Source organism: Hypanus sabinus, chromosome 16 (genome assembly GCF_030144855.1).
Source record: "Hypanus sabinus isolate sHypSab1 chromosome 16, sHypSab1.hap1, whole genome shotgun sequence".
Classification (NCBI taxonomy): Eukaryota; Metazoa; Chordata; class Chondrichthyes; order Myliobatiformes; family Dasyatidae; genus Hypanus; species Hypanus sabinus.
The window spans coordinates 67,522,719-67,546,295 of NC_082721.1; the positions used below are offsets into that span (position 1 = coordinate 67,522,719).

The 23,577-nt window shown below is 45.5% G+C and overlaps 1 protein-coding gene across 1 annotated transcript; it reads right to left on the bottom strand.

Annotated features, from left to right (window-relative positions):
* Positions 1 to 768: 768 nt before the first annotated feature.
* Positions 769 to 22,741, bottom strand: LOC132405855 (general transcription factor II-I repeat domain-containing protein 2-like). The gene is made up of 2 exons (XM_059990849.1): positions 22,468 to 22,741; positions 769 to 1,173 (listed from the first exon to the last, which is right to left on the bottom strand). The coding sequence occupies exons 1-2, from the start codon at positions 22,739 to 22,741 to the stop codon at positions 1,160 to 1,162; spliced, it is 288 nt and encodes a 95-aa protein (XP_059846832.1). The 3' UTR covers positions 769 to 1,159.
* Between the last annotated feature and the right edge of the window lie 836 nt (positions 22,742 to 23,577).

A 23,577-nucleotide genomic window follows, 5' to 3' on the forward strand; every position in this document is an offset into this window, starting at 1 on the left:
GGGAAGGATGGAGTCTGGGGGCAGTGATGGGCCATTGAGTCAGATGGGGGAAGGATGGAGTCTGGGGGCAGTGATGGGCCATTGAGTCAGATGGGGGAAGGATGGAGTCTGGGGGCAGTGATGGGCCATGGAGCCAGATGGGGGAAGGATGGAGTCTGGGGGCAGTGATGGGCCAGATGGGGGAAGGATGGAGTCTGGGGGCAGTGATGGGCCATGGAGCCAGATGGGGGAAGGATGGAGTCTGGGGGCAGTGATGGGCCATTGAGTCAGATGGGGGAAGGATGGAGTCTGGGGGCAGTGATGGGCCATGGAGCCAGATGGGGGAAGGATGGAGTCTGGGGGCAGTGATGGGCCATTGAGTCAGATGGGGGAAGGATGGAGTCTGGGGGCAGTGATGGGCCAGATGGGGGAAGGATGGAGTCTGGGGGCAGTGATGGGCCATTGAGTCAGATGGGGGAAGGATGGAGTCTGGGGGCAGTGATGGGCCAGATGGGGGAAGGATGGAGTCTGGGGGCAGTGATGGGCCATTGAGTCAGATGGGGGAAGGATGGAGTCTGGGGGCAGTGATGGGCCAGATGGGGGAAGGATGGAGTCTGGGGGCAGTGATGGGCCATTAAGTCAGATGGGGGAAGGATGGAGTCTGGGGGCAGTGATGGGCCAGATGGGGGAAGGATGGAGTCTGGGGGCACTGGCTGGTGGCTGGAATTGGAACTGGTTTCTCTTTGTCACATGCGCCACAGTATGGTGGAAAACCTGGCCATACAGATCAAATCATTACACAGTGCATTGAGGCAGTACAAGGTAAAACAGTAGCAATGCAGTGCAGGGGGACATGAAAGAAAGAGGAGATGGAGACAGATGGGGTGAGGGGAGCAGGGACATCCAGGTAGAGGTTGGAAATGCTGGAGCAATAAACAGTCAGTTAGCAGAGCTCAGCGAGCCAAGCCGCATCCATGGGAGGAAAGGAGTTGTCGATGTATCCTGAGGACGCCTGCCGCAGCGATTTGACCCAACCTGGAACCTAGCGTTCTTCCTGCAGATTGTCTGTTTCTCCAGATTCCAGCATCAGCAGTTTCTTGTGTCCTTTGCAAATCGGTGCTGGAGTCCGACGGGTCAGCTTACAGAGGGGAGGTGCAGCAGCTACTGGACTGGTGCAGAGTCAACAACCTGTCTCTGAAAGTGAGCAGAACAAAAGATATGGTTGTTGACTTCAGGAGAGCACGGAGCGACCACTCTCCGCTGAACATCGACGGCTCCTCGGTAGAGATCATTAAGACTCCAAATTTCTTGGTTTTCACCTGGCGGGCAATCTCACCTGGTCCCTCAACACCAGCTCCATAGCCAAGAAAGCCCAGCAGCGTCTCTACTTTCTGCGAAGGCTGAGGAAAGTCCATCTCCCACCCCCCCATCCTCATCACATTCTACAGGGGTTGTACCGAGAGCATCCCAAGCAGCTGCATCAATGCCTGGTTTGGAAATTGGACCGTCTCGGATCGCAAGACCCTGCAGCGGTTAGTGAGGTCAGCTGAAGGGATCAGCAGGGTCTCTCTTCCTGCCATTACGGACATTTACACTACACGCTTGTGGTGAACTACATATACCTGTCCGGACACGCCCCCCCGCTGACCACACACACACAATGACCCGCACATCCAACCCAGCACCATGCCTACACCCGCGCAGCCTTCAGCTGCATTAAAGGGGACATTGCCAAAGCAACGATGCATGTGGTGGATGAGACCATTCCCTTCCAAGTAGAGAGTGACGCCTCCGACTTCGCGCTGGCTGCTTCCCTCAATCAGGCAGGAAAGCCAGTAGCATTCTTCTCTCATACCCTTCAAGGCCCTGAAATTCGGCACTCCATGGTGGAGAAAGAAACCCAGGCCATAATGGTAGCTATTAGGCACTGGAGGCACTATCTCGCCAGCAAAAAGTTCACCTTGCTGACCGACCAGCGCTCGGTTGCGTTCATGTTTAGCAACCAACAGCGGGGCAAAATCAAAAATGATAAAATTTTGCGGTGGAGAATGGAACTCTCCACCTACAACTATGATATCCTGTACCGGCCTGGAAGGCTCAATGAGCCCCCTGTTTCCCTACCCTGGGGAGCGTGTGCCAGCGTGCAGCTCGACTGGCTATACGCCATCCATGCAGATCTTTGCCACCCAGGGGTCACCCGATTTTACCATTTCGTGAAAGCCCGGAACCTTCCTTACTCCCTTGAGGACATCAGGACGATGACCAGGGACCGCCAAGTCTGCGCTGAGTGTAAACTGCACTTCTCCCGTCCTGAAAAGGCACAACTTATCAAGGCCACCCGCCCCTTTGAGCGACTGAGTGTTGACTTTAAGTGCCCCCTTCCCTCCACCGATCGCAATGTCTACTTTATCAACATAATTGACGAGTACTCGCAGTTCCCCTTTGCCATCCCTTGCCCCGATACCACTGCCACGTCTGTCATAAAAGCCCTGCACCAGCTCTTCACTCTGTTCGAATATATCCCTGCTATATCCACAGTGATAGAGGGTCCTCATTTATGAGTGACGAGCTGCGCCAGTACCTGCTGGCTAGGGGTATTGCTACTAGTAGGACCATGAGCTATAATCCCAGGGGGAATGGACAGGTGGAGAGGGGGAACGCCACTGTGTGGAAGGCTACACTTTTAGCCCTTAGGTCAAAGGGATTGCTGGTCTCTCGCTGGCAGGAGGTCCTCGTCGAGGCACTCCACTCCATCCACTCCCTGTTATGCACGTCCACCAATGCCACCCCTCATGAGCGACTCTTTTCTTTTCCCAGGAAGTCTGCCACTGGGACCACCCTACCGGTTTGGCTGACGTCTCCAGGGGCAGTACTGCTCTGAAAACATGCGAGGAACAATAAATACTTCCCGATGGTCGAGAGGATTCACCTCATTCATGCGAACCCCCAGTATGCCTACGTGGTCTTACCTGATGGGCGGAAGGACACAGTCTCCGTCCGCGACCTGGTGTCCGCAGGAGCAGCGGACCACTACCCCGAACACTCCACGGTGACTATGGACCCCGTACCCACCGAAGTGTATACCCATGAGACACTGTGCACACCAAGCCCTACACAGACTCCTCACGACACTCCCATACCGGGCACCTTGCACACGCACGAGGGATTACTGACGTCTAATGGGCTGACACCTCAAGTCAGGCCAGAGCCAGTACAACCACCGTCACCGGTGCAATCACCACCGGTGCTACATAGATCGCAGCGACAGATTCGACCACCTGATAGACTTAACCTGTAAACATACTTGTGAGAAACTTTGCCCCGTGGGGACTCTTAAAACAAAGGGGGGGGTGAATGTGGTGAACTACATATACCTGTCTGGACACGCCCCTCTGCTGCCTGCTCCTGTGGCTCCTCCCACAGACCCCTGTATAAAGACGATTGGGGGCACTGCTCCTCCCTCAGTCTCCAGGATGTTGTGTGGTGGTCTCTTGCTACTAATTGTGGTTTCTTGCAGCTAATAAAGGCCTATCGTTCACCTCCTGTCTCCGAGAGTTATTGATGGTGTATCAACGCTGCATCCGCAAAGCTAACTGTATTGCGAAGGACCCCACGCACCCCTCATACAAACTCTTCTCCCTCCTGCGATCTGGAAAAAGGCTCCGAAGCATTTGGGCTCTCATGACCAGACTGTGTAACAGTTTCTTCCCCCAAGTCATCAGACTCCTCAATGCTCAGATTCTAGATTGACATCTACATCATTTATTATTATATTGTAATTTGTCCTCTACTGTGCCTATTGTCTTGTTTATTAATTATTGTACTGCCCTGCACTGTTTTGTGCACTTTATGTAGTCCTGTGCAGGTCTGTAGTCTAGTGCAGTTTTTATGTTGTTTTATGTAGTCTAGTGTAGCCTTGTGCTGTCTCACATAGTCTAGTGTAGTTTTGTGTTTCATGTAGCACCAGGGTCCTGGAGGAACGTTGTTTCATTTTTACTGTGTACTGTACCAGCAGTTTATGGTTGAGACTTGACTTGATAAGTTAGGAAGGTAATAAGTGGAAACAGATCAGGGAGAGGTGATGCACAGACAGAATCAATTAGGAAAGGTGAAAGTGTGCGAAAAACAAGGAGAACCCAGACGGCCCTTTCCCTGTGTAAAAATCTGTGTAAGCTTTACCTAATAGCCAGTGGCTTTTCTTTGGATTGGAAAGATGTAGACTTTTAAACATGTATATGAGCTGGATAGGATGTGAGTGAGGTGGGGAGAAAGCATAAAAAAGGAAGGGCCCGAGACGAGCAGAAGTTTAAGTGGAAAAATAAATTATTGTTCAGGGCAAATGAGTGGTAAGCAGACAAGTAAAGAAACAGGGTGGAACTAGAGGTGTCAGATGACAATAACAGAATAACTTACTGCTCCTATTATCTGGAAAGATGAAAGTTTTGGTCATGACCAACCCAGACTGTAAGTTCCCTGTGCTTCCAAAGAGTGAATCAGTTTCATAATGCCTGTCACACAATGTCCTTGAGTAATCAGTAGGTTATGGGTAACATGAAGACAAAACATTGCAGAGAGATGACTAAAATCTCAGTGTACTCTGTAACCTCTTCAAAGTTATGTCTTGCACCAAGCCTAATCACACTTCATACTGCTACACAATGTTCCCAGTCTCAAATCCCCGCACCCCCATCTTTAGCCTTACAATCCGATAAGATTGCTGCACCCTCTCTAGTTCTGAACTCTCGCACAAGTCAAGTTTTAATCTGCAAAGTGCCTTCAGCACCTAGTCTGTGAGTTCTATAGTACAAAAGCAAGCTAGAAACCAACATCAAAACAGGACATTTTTTAGTATTTAATGAACGGATACAGAGTCCTCTGTTCAGAATGGACAAAATAATCAGGAACAGTATCAAAGATTTTTTTTACCTTCCCAGCTGGCCCTTCTCTGCCTTCTTTAGGACTTTCTTGAAAAACTTATCAAGCCTACGGTCAACAATTCTAATACTTATTCACGTGTATTGCTGTCAAATTCTGTTTGATAATTGCTGCCATGTAGAAGGTGGATCACTTGATCATATTAGGGGAGTGATATAAATACAGGCTGTTGTTATCTAGAGCATACAATGAGAATTTGATGCCCTTGTGGTCAGGTGAGAGAGACAGAAAAAAACTACAAGTTCCACCTTTCCTTGTGGACCTATAACCTTTATACTTAAGGAGATTATGTTTAGTTTATAAACATGGTGAGGAGCAGGTACAGTGAAAAACTTGCCTGGCACTGTATTAGATGCAGGAGTGGAACTCGGTATGGCCTTTGGCTGTGGTAGCCCAACCACATCAAGGTGCAGAGATGCTCTTCTGTACCGTGTGGTTACTTGAGTTACCGTCGCCTTCTCGTCAGCTTGAACCAGTTTGGCCATTCCCCTCTCACCTCTCTCATTAACAAGGCACTTCCACCCACAGAACTGTTGCTCTCTGCCTTAAATAAATTGTTAACTTGCTTGATTATTATTATATGCTCCACTGTGTGTGTGGTACACAAGATAATAGACATAGACAATAGGTGCATAAGTAGACCATTCGGCCCTTCGAGCCTGCACTGCCATTTTGAGATCATGGCTGATCAACTACTATCAATACCCGGTTCCTGCCTTGTCCCCATATCCCTTGATTCCCCTATCCATAAGATACCTATCTAGCTCCTTCTTGAAAGCATCCAGAGAATTGGCCTCCACTACCTTCCGAGGCAGTGCATTCCAGACCCCCACAACTCTCTGGGAGAAGAAGTTTTTCCTTAACTCTGCTCTAAATGACCTACCCCTTATTCTCAAACCATGCCCTCTGGTACTGGACTCTCCCAGCATCTGGAACATATTTCCTGCCTCTATCTTGTCCAATCCCTTAATAATCTTATATGTTTCGATCAGATCCCCTCTCAATCTCCTTAATTCCAGCGTGTACAAGCCCAGTCTCTCTAACCTCTCTGCGTAAGACAGTCCAGACATCCCAGGAATTAACCTTGTGAAGAGACAGAAGACAGAAGAGAAGAATTAGGCCATTGAGCCCATTGAGTCTGCTCTACCATGTGATTATGGCTGTATTATTTTCACTCTCAAACCCATTCACCTGACTTAGCTGCATGTCCTTGGCAATGAATCCCACAAATTTACAACCCTCTTGCTAAATAAATTCCTCCTTATCTGTTTTTTAAAGGGATGTCCTCTGGTCCTAGACTCTCCCACTATTGGAAACACCCTGTCCGTGTCCACTCTTTCTGGGCCTTTTAACAGTCAGTAGGTTTCAATGAGGTCCCCTCTCATTCTTCTAAACTCCAGCAAGAACCAGCCTAGATCTATCAAAGCCTCCTCATATATTAACCTTTTCATACTCAGGATCATTCTCATAAACCTCCTCTGAATGTTTTCCAATGCCAGCACATCCGTTCATTGATATTGGGCCCAAAACTGCTCACAATATTCCAAATGTGGTCTGACAATAATAAATTAATTTGCCAATTTGTTTGATTTCATTACAATATTGCATTGAGGTAGTAGAAGGGTACAGATATCAGAATTCAGAACAAAGTGTTACAGTTACAGGTACAGTGCAGTGCAGGTAGATAATAAGGTGCATGATAGATTCTTGAGGGCAAGAGTCCATATTGTCATACTAGGGAACCATTCTATCATCTTATTATTGTGGGATGAAGGCAGTCCTTCAGTCCATTGATACATGCTTTCATGCTTTTTTATCTTCTGCCCAACTGGGGGGAGAGAAGAGAGCATGGCCAGGGTGGGTGGGGCCTTTGATTACGTTGGCTGCTTTACTGAGGCAGTGAAAAGTAAAGACAAGAGTCCATAGAGAGGAGACTCATTTCATTGATGTGCTGAGCTGTTTAGTCATGGCTATCGGAATTGGCTTATTATTGTCACGTGTACCAAGGTCTAGTGACAAGCTCTTGCTTGCGTGCCATCCAAATAGAACCTTCCATACATAAATGTAGCTTTGGGCCCCTTGTCTAAGAAAAGATGAGCTGGCATTGGAGAGAGTCCAGAGAAGGTTCACGAGAATGATCTCCGAATTAGAGTGTGAGGAGCATCGATGGCCCTAGGCCTGCGTTTGCTGGAACTTAGAAGAATGAGGGGGAGATCACATTGCAAACCATTGAATATTGAAAGGCCGAGATATAGTGGATGTGGAGAGGATGTTTCCAATAGTGGGGGAGTCTAGAACCAGAGGGCAGAGCCTCAGAATAGAAGGATGTCCCTTTAGAATGGAGATGAATGTGTTCATTCTGCACTGCTGCTGGATCTTTGACTTGTTCCACTTTGGGGAAGATTGCGAATTTGGTCACCATTGTCAATGATTTCCAGGGTACTTTCATCTTCACGAATCCCAAGGTAGGGAGCAGGGAGCTGCATGACATTTGTGATAAAGAATCAAGCTATTCCACGCTGTTGGTCTACACCAGTGGAGACACAAGGGACCACAGACGCTGGAGATCTGGAGCAACACACAACAGAGTTGGGGGAACTCAGAGGGTCAGACAGCATCTGTGGAGGGAGTCAAACAGCTGGGACCCAAAACACTGACTGCTCATTTCCCTCTGCAGACACAGCCATAGGGGTGGCGCAATAGCAACCTGCTTTACAGCGCCAGTGACATAGGTTCAATTCCTGTCACCGTCTGTAAGAGGTTTGTACGTTCTCCCCCCCCCACCCCCGAACTGGCTGGGTTTCCTCTATGTGCTCCCACATTCCAAAGATGTGTGGGTTTGTAGGTTAATTGGTCAGTGTGTTTAACTGGGCAGCACGGACTCGTTGAGCTGGAAGGGTCTATTACTGTGCTGTATCTCTAAAATAAATTGAATAAACAACCTGCTGAGTTCCCCCACTTGCTTGTGTGTTGCTCTGTACCATTATTTATTTTTATCATGAGCCTCTTCTTGCCATTTACTCTCCCGAGACAGCTTGTGCTTCCATTCTTTATCAACCCTTCTGATTCTCCTGCTAAAAATGGTTTTTAGTTTATTTTTCTGCTTAACGCCTGAAAGAACAGAAATATCAAATGTAATTTTCCTTTCGTGAGGTCGCGTTTGACTCTACCCAATCCTAATGTTATTTTCTAAGTGCCCGGCTACTGTTTTCTTTGTTTTCAGCATTTTCCCCATTTAGGAGTTCCCCTCCTGGCTTCTCTAGTCACGTGTCTGCTCTCCCTCTTTTCCCACATCGCCAGCCCTCAACGTGGACTGACTCCCTTCCAGGGCCGATGAACTTTGGTTGGCTGCTCACTCTGTGGAAAAAACTGTTAGCCATTCTCAAAGACTTGATCTCTCTCGGCCAATGCCCATGTTCAGAGGTCACCAACCATCCGAGCCATGTTCCCTTCTCACTGCTGCCACCAGAAGGAGGTACAGGAGCCTTGGGTCCCACACCACCAGGCTCAGGAGCTGTTATTACCCTTCAACCATCAGGCTCCTGAGCCAGTGCAGATAACTATACTCACCTCAACACTGAACACAACCTATTGACTCACCTTCAAGGGTTCTACGACTACCGTTCTCAGTATTGAATCGACTTTATTTCTTACATCCTTCGCATACATGACGAGTAAAAATCTTTATGTCATGTCTCAATCTAAATGTGCAATTGATAGTGATTTATAATAAATAGTATGTACAACAGGACAGTCAACATAGCATAAAAATACAATTGTATCAGCGTGAATTAATCAGTCTGATGGCCTGGTGGAAGAAGCTGTCCCGGAGCCTGTTGGTCCTGGCTTTTACACTGCGGTACCGTTTCCCGGATGGTAGCAGCTAGAACTGGATGGAGTGACTTGGGTCCCCAATGATCCTTCGGGCCCTTTTTACACATCTGTCTCTGTCAATGTCCTGAATGGGCTGGGCTGTCTGTGTGTGTAAGTGTGTGTGTGTGTGTATATAAACACACACACACCAGCAGTCCATCTGTAGTGTTCTATACCTTCGTAGAAAACTACAGAGCAACTCATCTAGATACCCCTTAAGTGTTGTCACAGTAACTGCCTCCACTACCCATTTAAGCAGCTTATTCCATTTCCAAAAGCCCTCAGGATGTGAGATTCTTCCTCACGTTTCCTCTAAACCCTGTATTCCTTCCTGTAAATCTGTGCCCTCTGCTTTTAGAAACCTCATTTTTATGGGGTATAATTTCCTATCTACCTCAATGATGCTGGTCATAATTTTGTATAGCTTTATCGGGTCCCCACTCAGCCTCCTCTGCTTCAAGAAAAGAGAACTCAGCCTATCTAGTCTCCCCTCAATACTGAGACGTTTCATCCCAGTGAAATTCCCGATAAATCTCCTCTGTTCCTCTCCAGTGTAAACACGTCCTTCCTCAAGTGTGGTGATCAGGACTGCATAGCAATATGGCCTAACTAATGTTTTATAAATTTGTGTCATCACCTCTAGGGTCACAACCATCACAACACTCCAAGCGCAGTCTGAAAATGAAAGCCAGCATTGCAAGTTAACCTTTTCCACTCAGTCATTCCCGCCTGTCCCACTCTGGTCCCCACTTGCTCCCTGTCCCCTCATCACTGGCAATGTTCTCTCCTTAAACTCACATGCTTTAGCTGGCTGCACTTCCTTAAACTTGAATGGTTCTGTTTTCCACACTCTCTTTAAACTTGCCGCATGCACCGGGAAATCTAGGATCCTACAGCATAATGTTTAGAGAAAGATCGCATTTAATGTGCAATGAACTATTAGTTGAACAATATTCCACATTCTGAAAAACCTGCTAGTTCGGCACCACCAAAGTCTCTGACATGTTACATTTACAAACAGGAGAAAATCTGCAGATGCTGAAAATCCAAGCAACTCACACAAAATGCTGGAGGAACAGTCTCAGCCCAAAACATTGACTGCTTACTCTTTCCCATGGATGCTTGCTGAGTTCTTCCAGCACCTTGTGTGTTTTGCTTACATTAACAAGGCTTTGTTGTATGCTGTGGGTCTTCTTCTTTGGTTTATTTTCCTGTGCTGCCATCTTCAGGAATCCACGGAGTTCTACACTAACATTTCTCCGTTCACATGGGCCATTCTCCGGGTAATGAACATGTTACATTCGTGCACAGGTCGAGTAGTCAATTTTGTCCATAGGCTGGATAATACACAAAGGTCACTCGATAGGGAAACCACGCCTCAACGGTATTGTAATGGTTGCCATCTGAAGAACATAAAACCATTAAGAAAGATCTAGTACTATAAGTGGGAAGAGGGAGAGGCAGACAGCCAGAGAGAAAGAGTTTTGTCTTTCATTCCAATGAACGTATGGACATATGATAGGCTCTTGAATGTTATGGGAGCTTGTTTGTATTTAGGGGTATTTCAGGGACAGCCTGTACTCACTGCGGCCCTGCCACACCTTAAGACCATGAGACACAGGAGCAGAATTAGACCATTCAGCCCATCGAGTCTGCTCCTCTATTCCATCATGGCTGATCCTGGATCCCACTCAACCCTATTAACCTGCCTTCTCGCCGTATCCTTTAATGCCCTGACCGATCAGGAAATAACTTCGCCTTAAATATACCCACGGACTTTATCTCCACCGCAGTCCGTGGCAGAGCATTCCACAGATTTACTACTATCTGGCTAAAAAAATTTCCTCTTTCCTCTGGTTCTAAAGGTTGCTCATCAATTTTGAGGCTGTGCCCTCTGGTTTTGGATAGAAAACATCCAGTCCACATCCACCCTATCTAGTCCTTGCAACATTTGGTAGGTTTCAATGAGATCCCACTGTATTCTTCTCGATTCCAGGGAATTCAGGCCCAAAGCTGCCAAACGCTCCTCATATGTTAACCCTTTCAATCCCGCAATCATCCTCGTGAACCTCCTCTGGACTCTCCAATGACAACACATCCTTTCTGAGATATGGAGCCCAGAACTGTTGACAATACTCCAAGCATGCCTGACTCGTATCTTATAAAGGCTCAGTATTATCTCCTTGCTTTTATATTCTATTCCCCTTGAAATAAATGCCAACATTGCATTTGCCTTCTTTACCACAGACTCAACCTGTAAATTAACCTTCTGGGAGTCTTGCACGAGGACTCCCAAGTCCCTCTGCACCTCTGATGTTTGAACCTTTTCTCTATTTAGATAATAGCCCACACTATTGTTACTTTTACCAAAAAGGAGCACATTTATCATACATTTCCCAACACTGCATTCCATCTGTCGCTTTTTTGCCCACTTTTCCAATTTGTCCAACTCCTGTTGCTTCCTCAGCACTACCTACCTCTCCACCTAGCTTCGTATTATCCACAAACTTTGCCACAAAGCCATCAATCCCATTATCCAAATCACTGATAAACAATGTGAAAAGTAGCGGTCCTAATACTGACCCTTGAGGAACATTAGTACTCACTGGCAGCCAACTAGAAAAGGCTCCTTTTATTCCCACTTGCTGCCTTCTGTCTATCAGCCATTTCCTCTCTCTATGCCAGTGCCTTTCCTGTAACACCATAGCATTTTATCTTGTTAAACAGCCTCATGTGTGGCACCTTATCAAACGCCTTCTGAAAGTCCAAGGAAATGACTTCTACTACCTCTCCTTAGTCCACCCTGCTCGTTACATTGAGCGTGCCCTGCTCCTTCTCAGTTTGGCGTAAACTGAATGCCACATATTCCAAAGTGCATCATCTCACATCGCCAGGATTAACTTCCACCTGCCAATGACTAGCTGTACTTTGGATCTTCTGTTAAGCTGAGGGCCCAGTGCAAGGAGCGGCTTTCCATGATGATAATTTCAAGACAGTTTCACCCAAGGATGTTGCTGGAACAAATGCTCATTCAGCCTGGATAGGAAGTTAACTTTGCAACACAAAATGCTGGAGGAACTCAGCAGGCCAGGTAGCATCCATGGCAAAGAATGAACGGTTAGAATTTCAGGCTGAGACTCTTTATCAGGGTCCTGCTGAAGGATCTCGCCCTGAAATGTTGACCGCTTACTATTTTCCATAGGTGCTGCCTGGCCTGCTGAGTTCCTCCAGCGTTTTGTGTGTGTTGCTTTGATTTCCAGCATCTGCAGATTTTCTCTTGTTTCTAAGTGAACTTTAGTTGGTTTCTGTTCAATAATCTTGCCGCACTGGAACACTCAGTGAGCTGTGCTGTTGCTGGCCAAGGTGCATTCTCTAAACTCGCCTCGCTCAGTCGCTAGTCCAGGGTACTGGAGGTTACTGAGGTGGGAATCTGTCTCTGGTGGTAGTGTTAAAATGGCAGATTTGTGCTGATTGCTGTAATACTGATATCCCCCTGCTGGAGCCATGGAATAAATGAGAGAAAATACAGCGTTCCTTATTCTACCATCTGCAACACATTTCTGACCCCTTGTTGCCTGTGGGTCATATTGGAAATACAAAGGTCTAAATCACAGGGGACATCACATCCGAATCAAATCCCATTCTCACCTTCCAGTGAGCAAAACCTTCCCTTGCCAAGACTAGAAGCTCACGATAATTTCAGAAAATCATAAGCACAAGAGATTCTGCAGATGCTGGAAATCCAGAGTAACACACACACACAAAGTGCTGGAGGAACTCAGTCAGTCAGTCAGGCAGCATGTCTGGAAAGGAATAAATGGTCAAAATTTCAGGCCAAGTCCTGATGAACGATCTTGGCCCGAAACATCAACTACTTATAGTTTTCCATAAATGCTGCCTGATAATTGTAGCATCCTTGTTATTCCCTTGTTATTGCCACACTGAAAGGCAATAAGCACCCAGGTTTTGCTTGCTGGAAGACGAGAAAAAGACTTGTCTCAGTTGTGATGTCCGCTAGGATATAAACCTTTGCATTTCCAAATGACCCGGAGACTACAAGGGGTCAGGAATTTGTCTCAGATGTAGATTAGGGAAGTCCATATCAACTCAAAAGAGACCTCCTGGCATCTGAGGTGTTTCTAGGTTTGCATAATCCAGATGTCCCGTACCTCCAGGGATCATGGTTTCAACCTGACCTTGGGTGCTGTCTATGTGGCACTTGGTATCTCTGTGGGTTCCCTCCACCCACACCCCAAAGCTGTACTGGTTGCTAGGTTAGTTGGCAACTGTAAATGACCTCTTACCTGGCAAATTAATTAAATGAAAGAGAGAATAAGTTGTAGGGCTACAGGGAAGTAAGGGAGAGGAAGTAGGCCTGATATGGTTGCTCTGCAGGGAGCAATTATGAATAAAAGCCAGAACAAATAGACTGAAGAACAGCTTCTATCCCAGAGCTGTGGCCGCCATCGTACCACTCCCACAGAGCAACGACTGAAACTGTGAGCACACACAAGGACTCAAAGACTTGCACTAATGGCACTTCGTGCATTACTGTGAGATTCTCGTGCTGCTGCAACTTATTTTCTGCTACTTATCTACTTAATACTGTTTTTCTATTACTGTCTTGCTTTTATCTACCGCTTTGTTTGATTGCCTGAGAGAAAGCCAAACAGAGTTTCATTGTACCTATGTATAATGACAATAAAGATCATTCAACCTTCAATATGATTGGCTGAAACGTCCCCTTCTGTGTGGTAGTTGTGGTGAACTACATATACCTGTCTGACTGCTCCTGTGGCCCCTCCCACGGACCCCGGTATAAAGGCGGTTGAGGCCTGAGCCCGGCCTCTCAGTCTCCAGGATGTAGTATGGTGGTCACTCACTGCTTGTTCCTTCTTCCAGTCAATAAAAGCCGATATCTCGCCTTTACGTCTCAGAGTGAGTTACTGATGGTGCATCAGTAGTAAATAAGTGAGTATCCAGAATCCCTGATGTCTTCTCCTCTCCTCATTCCGGCTCCCCTCTTACTACTTTTCTTCTGCCCACCTCCCTCTGGTGACCCTCCTCTTTCCCTTTCTCCTACGGTCCGCTCTCTTCTCTAATCAGTTTTCTTTTTCTTCAGTCCTTCACCTTTTCCACCTATCACCACCCAGCTTCTCACTGTCCCCTCCCCATCCACCTATCTTACACTCACCTATCAGCTTTTAGCTTGTACTCCTCCCCTCCCCCCCCCCCTCTTCTTTTTCTGGCTTCTTCCCCTTCCCTTTCCAGTTATGATGAAGGGTCTTTGTCAAAACATCGACTCTTTATTCCTTTCCGTAGATGCTGTCTGACCTGCTGAGTTCTTCCATAATTTTGTGTGTGTTGTATGCTGTCTAGCTCCCTTCATCACTAACTTCTGACGTGACATCGACTGGCTTAATATTTCCATTGCCCTTATTCATTCTAACCTCCCCACCCTTGCCACACTCTACTCACTAAGGAGCATAAGACATAGGAACAGAATTAGGCCATTGAGCCCATCGAGTCAGATCTGTGATTCCAACATGTATGGCACCTTGTCAAAGGCCTTTTGAAAATACAAGTCAACGACATCCACTGACTATCCTTGGTCTACCTTACCTGTTATTTGCTCAAAAAATTTCAACAGATTTTATCAGGCAAGATATCTCTTTAAGGAAATCATGTTGACCTTGGCCTATTTTATCATAAGCCTCCAAGTACCCCAAAAATTCATCTCTAATAATGGATCCCAACATCTTCACAACCACTGAAGTCAGGCTAACTGGCCTATAATTTACTTTCTTCTCCCTCCCTCTCTTCTTTAAGAGTGGAGTGACAATTGCAATTTCCCAGTCCGCTTGGAACCATTCCAGAATCAATAGATCCTTGAAAGATCATTGCTAATGTCTCCACAATTTCTTCAGCTACCTCTGTCAGAAACCTGGGGTGTAGTCCATCTGGTCCAGGTGACTTACAGTACCTATCTTCAGACCTTTCACCTTCCCGAGCTCTTCGTCCATAGTAATAGCAATTACACTCACTTCTGCCCCTGACATTCTCGAATTTCTGGCATACTGCTAGTGTCTTCCACAGTGAAGACTGAGGTAAAATACTTACTAAATTCACCCGTCACTTCTTTGTCCCCATTACTACTCCTCCAGCAGTCCAATATCCACTTTCCCCTCTCTTTTAGTTTTTGTATATCTCAAAAATCACTTGGTATCCTCTTTTATATCATTGGCTAGCTTACCTTCATATTTCATCTTTTCACTCATTATGATCTTTTAGTTGCCTTTCTTGGAGAATAAAGTTGCTTTGTTTGCTGTGTGGCCAGAACTATGTGGCCAGCCTTGTGTTTGCTATTTGCTATGTATCTAATTTATTAGCCAGAACGTAATCTCTGTTTTGCCTCTGTAATATTGAATGCATCAGTGCCTTGAGAATGTAGCTAACAGTGAAAAACCAGCCTTATATTTACTAAGCAAACACGAGGAAATCTGCAGATGCTGGAAATTCAAACAACAACACACACAAAACGCTGGTGGAACACAACAGGCCAGGCCGCATCTATAGGGAGAAGTACTGTCCACGTTTCAGGCCGAGACCCTTCGTCAGGACTAACCAAAAGGAAAGGTAGTAAGAGATCTCCTTCTTTCCTTTCAGTTAGTCCTGACGAAGGGTCTCGGCCCGAAACGTCGACAGCGCTTCTCCCTATAGATGCTGCCTGGCCTGCTGTGTTCCACCAGCATTCTGTGTGTGTTGTTGTTTATATTTACTATGTATCCAACTTATTGGCCAGAATGTAATCTCTGTGTTGTCTCTGTACTATTGAACACATCAGTGTCTTGAGAATGTAGCTAACAGTGAAAGTAAGCATGTAGAGATAATGGTGGTAAATGGGATCGTGGAGTGGTGTGATGGTATGGGGACCGGTCAAGGTCGGGAAGGGGGACACGTGTTCCAGGGAGTAGACTAGAGCAAGTATGGGGTACTGAGCAGAAATATTGGTGGCGAATCGAGAAGCTAATGTGCTGGTGATAAGCGTTGCAAGCGGATAGGGTACACTAATGTAACTGAGATAGGAGACCGGGTACACTAATGTAACTGAGATAGGAGACCGGGTACACTAATGTAACTGAGATAGGAGACCGGGTACACTAATGTAACTGAGATAGGAGACCGGGTACGCTAATGTAACTGAGATAGGAGACGGGGTTTGCTAATGTAACTGAGATAGGAGACCGGGTATGCTAATGTAGCTGAGATAGGAGACGGGGTATGCTAATGTAACTGAGATAGGAGACGGGGTACACTAATGTAACTGAGATAGGAGACGGGGTATGCTAATGTAACTGAGATAGGAGACCGGGTACACTAATGTAACTGAGATAGGAGACGGGGTATGCTAATGTAACTGAGATAGGAGACCGGGTATGCTAATGTAACTGAGATAGGAGACGGGGTTTGCTAATGTAACTGAGATAGGAGACGGGGTACACTAATGTAACTGAGATAGGAGACCGGGTACACTAATGTAACTGAGATAGGAGACCGGGTACACTAATGTAACTGAGATAGGAGACCGGGTACGCTAATGTAGCTGAGATAGGAGACGGGGTATGCTAATGTAACTGAGATAGGAGACGGGGTACACTAATGTAACTGAGATAGGAGACGGGGTATGCTAATGTAACTGAGATAGGAGACCGGGTATGCTAATGTAACTGAGATAGGAGACTGGGTATGCTAATGTAACTGAGATAGGAGACCGGGTATGCTAATGTAGCTGAGATAGGAGACGGGGTATGCTAATGTAGCTGAGATAGGAGACGGAGTATGCTAATGTAACTGAGATAGGAGACCGGGTATGCTAATGTAGCTGAGATAGGAGATGGGGTATGCTAATGTAACTGAGATAGGAGACCGGGTATGCTAATGTAACTGAGATAGGAGACTGGGTATGCTAATGTAACTGAGATAGGAGACCGGGTATGCTAATGTAGCTGAGATAGGAGACGGAGTATGCTAATGTAACTGAGATAGGAGACGGGGTATGCTAATGTAACTGAGATAGGAGACTGGGTATGCTAATGTAACTGAGGTAAGAAATTACTATAAAGAATACTGTGAACCAGACTTGGGAGGCAATTAGTGACACGCTCATCAATTGTCTCAGCTTTTGTTTGCAAATAAAGGCTTAAACTTCTCGAAGAATCTTCTGTGTCTCCTGATTATTTCAAGAAACCATGACACCTCCTGTTGGTTTTTAAAAGCTTCCCAACCCTAATTTTTTGCTGTATGATATGCCTCCTCCTTTGCTCTAATGCTGTCCTTGACTTCCCTTGTCAGCTGGGGTTGTCCTCCTTTTCGAATACAGACCTAATGCGTTTATCCAACTCACAGACAAGTGCTATTGGGAGTCTGAGAAACTGACCTCATGGTCACAGATCCAATGGATGATGACCCCAGAACTGAATATTAGGATGTTCTTTTCCAAACACTGACCTGATATACATGGCAGATTCTACCTCCAAAATTTTCAGCTCTACAGCCCCCTCAGTCCTGCACAACTATTCTTCCTCTGCTCCAGGATGCTCAAGTTAGATTCTCTAGGCAGTCCCATCATTTTACCCTGCTCTTGCCCACTGAATTTAATTTTTCCTCCTTTGATTTCATCCTTCCTCCCCTTCTCTAATCCTACTCACTTACATGCCAGCCACTCTGAGAGTTCCCAGGTCCCTAGGTTCACCATCACCTCTGACAACTTGCTTCGACTCAAGCTAGCAAGTCACTTCGCGGGACGTAGGGAGCGGATGCTTGTTTCAGTCTAATTCTGGCTGCTTTCCTCAGTTCCTTGAGATTAGACTTGATGGAGGATTTTTTAAAATAACGAGAAGCACAGAGAGGGTCAAGTGTCAGAATCTTTTCCCTAGGGTTGTAATGTCAAACGCAGAGGTTACAAAGGAGAAGGGATGTGAGGGGCAAACTTTTTTTAATGCAGAGTGTGATAGAAGCCTGAAATTGGTTACTGGGGGTAATAGTGGAATCAGAAAGTTTGGTGGAGTTAAAGAGGCTTTCAGATAGACACATGAATATGAAAGGAATGGAGGGATATGGATGATACACACACAGGGAGGGTATTTAGTATAAAGTGACATCAGAGAGTTGCAGGGGGATGGGAACCAGAGTGCCAGAACAGTTAGTGGAGAGGTTGTGGAGGCTGATGTTGGTACGACCTCAGACAGAGTCAGGAATCAAAAGGTTGAGCGTGGTTCAACTAGTGTTTTGAGCTGCCTATATTTCACTGCAAGAAGTATCGTAGGAAAGGCGGATAGTAGTGCTGAAGATGAGGTAGCCGGTATACAAACAGAGGCAATGTCTAGCGAGGAGAGGCTTTCAATGGGGCAAAATTGCAGTCTACACGATGAATTACAACATAAAAGGCGGAAAAAATCTAAAAGAGTGAATACAGGACTGAAGGTGTTGTATCTGAATGCGCACAATATACGGAATAAGGTCAATTAGCTCGTAGCACAGTTGCAGATTGGCAGGTATGACGTAGACATCACTGAATCATGGCTGAAAGAAAATTTTAGCTGGGATCTTATTGTCCAGTATACATGTTATATCAGGCAGGAAGATGGGGGGGGGGGGGGGTGACGTTGCTCTGTTGGTAAAAAATGAAATCTAATCAATAGAAAGAGGTGACACAGCGTTGGAAGGTGTTGAATCATTGTGGATAGAGTTAAGGAACTGCAAGGGTAAAATGACCTTGATGGGAGTTGTATGCAGACTCCCAAGCAGTAGCAAGTGGCCTGCAAGTTACAACAGGAGATAGAAAATGAATGCCAATAGGGCAATGTTACAATAGTCATGGGAGACTTCAATATGCAGGTAGATTGGGAAAATTAGGTTGGTGCTGGATTACAGGTGGGGGAATTTCTAGAGTGCTTACAAGTTGGCTTTTTAGAGGAGCTTGAGGTTGAGCCAATTAGGGGATCAGCTATTCTGGATTGAATGTTGTGAAATGAAATGGAATTGATTAGGGAGCTTAAGGTAAAGGAACCCTTAGGGGAAAGTGAGAAGAAGAAGCTAAAGTCAGATGTATCAGTATTACAGTGGAGTAAAGGGGATTATAGAGGCATGAGAATGGAGCTGGCCAAAATTGATTGGAGAAGAACACTGGCAGGGATGATGGCAGAGCAGCAATTGCTGGAATTTCTGGAAGCAATTTGGAAGGCATTGTGGCTAACGAGAGAAGTCAAAGCCAACATAAAAGTCAAGGAGAGGGCGTATAATAGAACAAAGATTAGTGGGAAATTAGAGGATTAGGAAACTTTTAAAAACCAACAGAAGGCAACTAAAAAGTCAATAAGGTAAAGATGGAATATGAAAGTAAGCTAGCCAATAATATTAAAGAGAATATGAAAAATTTCTTCAGATACATAAAATACAAAAGAGAGGTGAGAGTGGATATTGGACTGCTAAGAAGCAAAGCTAGTACTGGGGTACAACAAAATGGTGGACGAACTGAATAAGTATTTTGCATCAGTCTTCTCAGTGGAAGACGCTAGCAGTGTGTTACTATAACTAGAGAGAAGGTTCTTGGGAAACTGAAAAGTTGGAGGATAGATAAGTCACCTAGAACAGATGGTGTACACCTCAGGGCTCTGAAAGAGGTGGCTGAAGAGATCGTAGAGGCAGTAGTAATGATCTTTCAAGAATCACTAGATTCTGGAATGGTTCTAGAAGGCTGAAAAATCACATGTCATTCCACTCTTCAAGAAAGGAGAGAGGTAGAAGAAAGGAAATTATAGACCAATTAATCTGACTTTAGTGGTTGGGAAGATGTTAAAGTTGAATATTAAGGATGAAGTCTCAGGGTATCAATGAAAGACTGCTCCAGCTTGGGTGTTCAACCAGTGTGCAAAAGACAACAAACTGTGCAAATACAAAAAGAAAGAAATAATAATAATAATAAAGTAATAAGCAATAAATGTTGAGAACATGAAATGAAGAGTCCTTTATAGTGAGTCCATAGTTTGTGAGAACACTTAGACAATAGACAATAGGTGCAGAAGTAGACCATTCGGCCCTTCAAGCCTGCACCGCCATTTTGAGATCATGGCTGATCATCTACTATCAATATCCGGTTCCTGCCTTGTCCCCATATCCCTCGACTCCCCTATCCACAAGATACCTATCTAGCTCCTTCTTGAAAGCATCCAGAGAATTGGCCTCCGCTACCTTCCGAGGCAGTGCATTCCAGACCCCCACAACTCTCTGGGAGAAGTTCTTCCTTAACTCTGCCCTAAATGACCTACCCCTTATTCTCAAACCGTGCCCTCTGGTACTGGACTCTCCCAGCATCTGGAACATATTTCCTGCCTCTATCTTGTCCAATCCCTTAATAATCTTATATGTTTCGATCAGACCCCCTCTCAATCTCCTTAATTCCAGCGTGTACAAGCCCAGTCTCTCTAACCTCTCTGCGTAAGACAGTCCGGACATCCCAGGAATTAACCTCGTGAATCTACGCTGCACTTCCTCTACAGCCAGGATGTCCTTCCTTAACCCTGGAGACCAAAACTGTACACAATACTCCAGATGTGGTCTCACCAGGGCTCTGTACAAATGCAAGAGGATTTCCTTGCTCTTGTACTCAATTCCCTTTGTAATAAAGGCCAACATTCCATTAGATTTCTTCACTGCCTGCTGCACTTGCTCATTCACCTTCAGTGACTGATGAACAAGGACTCCTAGATCTCTTTGTATTTCTCCCTAACCTAACCGCACACCATTCAGATAATAATCTGCCTTCCTGTTCTTACTCCCAAAGTGGATAATCTCACACTTATTCACATTAACCGTCATCTGCCAAGTATCTGCCCACTCACCCAGCCTATCCAAGTCACCCTGGATTCTCCTAACATCCTCATCACATGTCACACTGCCACCCAGCTTAGTATCATCAGCAAATTTGCTGATGTTATTCTCAATGCCTTCATCTAGGTTTACATTTGTGTTTGCTAATGCTTGATTTCAAACGGTTTATTAATGGAAAAGGTATGGCTCCCAAAACAATCTTAGCCGAAATAGCATCGTTTCTTTCTCGTTGCCTACTTTCTTGTAATCTACATCTGTAAGTTAATACCAATCATAAAAAGAATGCTTGCTAGGCAATCTGCTTCATAAAAAACGAAATTCGTAAAGTGAAACAATTTTAGATATAGCAGAGACTGAGACACATGAGACCAGGTTGAAAAAATTAAGGCAACGAAAGCTGTGGGAGCGCGCGCGCACAACTGATCCGGCCCGCATGAAGTCGCATTTTTCTCAATCCAGCTCGTGACCTAAAATGAGTTTGACACCCCTGAGCAGTGGTGTCAAACTCAAATACACAATGGGCCAAAATTTAAAAATCAGTACAAGTCGAGGGCCGGACTGGTTCAGCGTTTATTGCAAAACTTATTGAAATGAATTTATTACACATATTAACCTGGAACTAACAAAGCTTAGGTTATTGCCTACAAAAACAACATTGAACATTAAATAAATAAAAAATCAGTTGCATTTATTTCTTATGGCTTTATCTGCAGCTTTTCTGGAGTAATTTCTAATGAAAACATTTTTCCACAGGCCAACACTCTGTGACTCACACTAGTCTAAGCCAGATACTTGGCATCTCATCTTGGATGCAAGTTCATCAATGTTTGGAGTCAGGCTCTGAGCTGAGGAAATCCTCAGAATTGAGTGAAGGTGTTCATCAGAAAGACGACTCCTGTGTGATGTTTTGTTTATCTTCATCAAAGAGAACAGTTGTTCACACAGATATGTGCTGCCAAACATAGAGAGCATTTGAGCAGCTTGGGTACGCAGCTGGGGCATTGTGTCGGGAATTAAACGTAGAAACTGTGCAGCACCCACCGAGTCATACTTTGCAGCACCCACCGAGTCATACTTTGCCTTGAGTGTGTCACTACATTGGAGTTCAATCAGCTCCATTTGTATGTCGGTTGGTGCGCTTTCCACGTCAGCTGCAAATGGATAACTGAGCAGTTCAAACCTGCTTTTTTGGGCTTCAAAGTCGGCAAATCGCCGAGTGAAGTCGGCACCAAGTATGCTAAGTTTTTCAGCAAACTTTGCACGTGGGAACACTGCGGTAGAAACCTGCTCTTTCATAGTTTGGCAACACGGAAATGGCTCAAGTTTTCTTGCTGCATCTGCGTCTCCCACAGGCGCAGCTTGGTTTTAAAAGCCCTCACTGCAGTGTACATGTCTGTGATCACACGACCCCGCCCCTGAAGCTGCAGGTTGAGCGCATTGAGATGGCTCGTGATGTCACACAGAAACGCCATTTCACAAAGCAACTTTTTATCCCGGAGCTCTGTTGTGTCTTTCCCTTTGCTTTCCATGAACTGACAGATCTCCTCACGCAACTCGAAACATCTTTTCAGCACCTTTTCAGCACTTTTCCTTGGCTTAACCATCGCACCTCTGTGTGATAGGGCAAATCATTATATTCTGAACCCAACTCTTCCAGAAACGACTTGAACTCGTGGTGATTTAAAATGAAATTAACTGCTCTTGTTATAGTGCTCATTATATGTTCCATTTTCAAGGCTTTGCCACACAATGATTCCTGGTGTATGGTGCAGTGATAAGCTGTCAGCTCACCTGCGCCGTTTTCCTCCCGCATCTTCTCCCGGATCCTGCCCACCAATCCATTCTTTTGACCGCACATCGCGGGCTTCTGCTGCTTGTCCAGATGCTTGTATTTGTCGTGGTGTTTCGTTTCATAGTGTCGTCTTACGTTATATTCTTTAATTACAGCCACACCGTCTCCGCACACAAGACAAACAGGTTTGCCCTTTATATCTGTGAACATATATTCTGCCTCCCACCTGCCTTGAAAACCCCTGTTTTCAAAGTCCACCTTTCGTTCAGCCATTTTTGGGGTGAGGGATAGCTGAAAGTTGACCACACGTGACTAGCGCCATAAGGATGCTGATGAGGGAGTAAGGCAAGCGCGAGCAATGCACTGGCAGTGCATTGTGGGATTTGTAGTATTAGTGATGCATGCAATATATCGGCGGGCCAGCTCTAATAGAAAAAAAGTTTATTCATTAATGATATTCAGGAAATAAACCAGGGAAACCGAATAAACACTAAAAACCCTGAAAACCTGGTACCTGAATAAACTCAGCATTAGCCATATCATACGCCATAGGCGCTTCGATTACTGGGGCCAGCCTTAATAGTAATTAGATATTATTTCGCGGGCCAAAGATAATTCTACCGCGGGCCAGATTTGGCCTGCGGGCCTTGAGTTTGACATATATGATCTAAATCATTGACGTAAATTGTAAACAGCTATGGTCCCAATACCGAGCCCTGTGGCACCCCACTAGTCACCACCTGCCATTCCGAGAAACACCCATTCACCGCTACCCTTTGCTTTCTATCTGCCAACCAGTTTTCTATCCATGTCAATGTCTTCCCCCCGATGCCCTGAGCTTTGATTTTACCCACCAATCTCCTATGCCCCGGAAATGTTGATGAACAGGGGATCAAGTGTAAAAAGATAAAGATAAGAATAGGTTTATTTGTTACATATACATCAAAACATACAGTAAAATGTGTAGTTTGTGTAAACAACCAACACAGTCTGAGATGTGCTGGGGGCAGCTCCTGATTGTTGTCGTGCTTTCAGTGCCAACAGCATGCCCACAACCTACTCACCTTTACTAACTTGTATGTCTTCAGGATGTGGGAGGAAACCAGTGG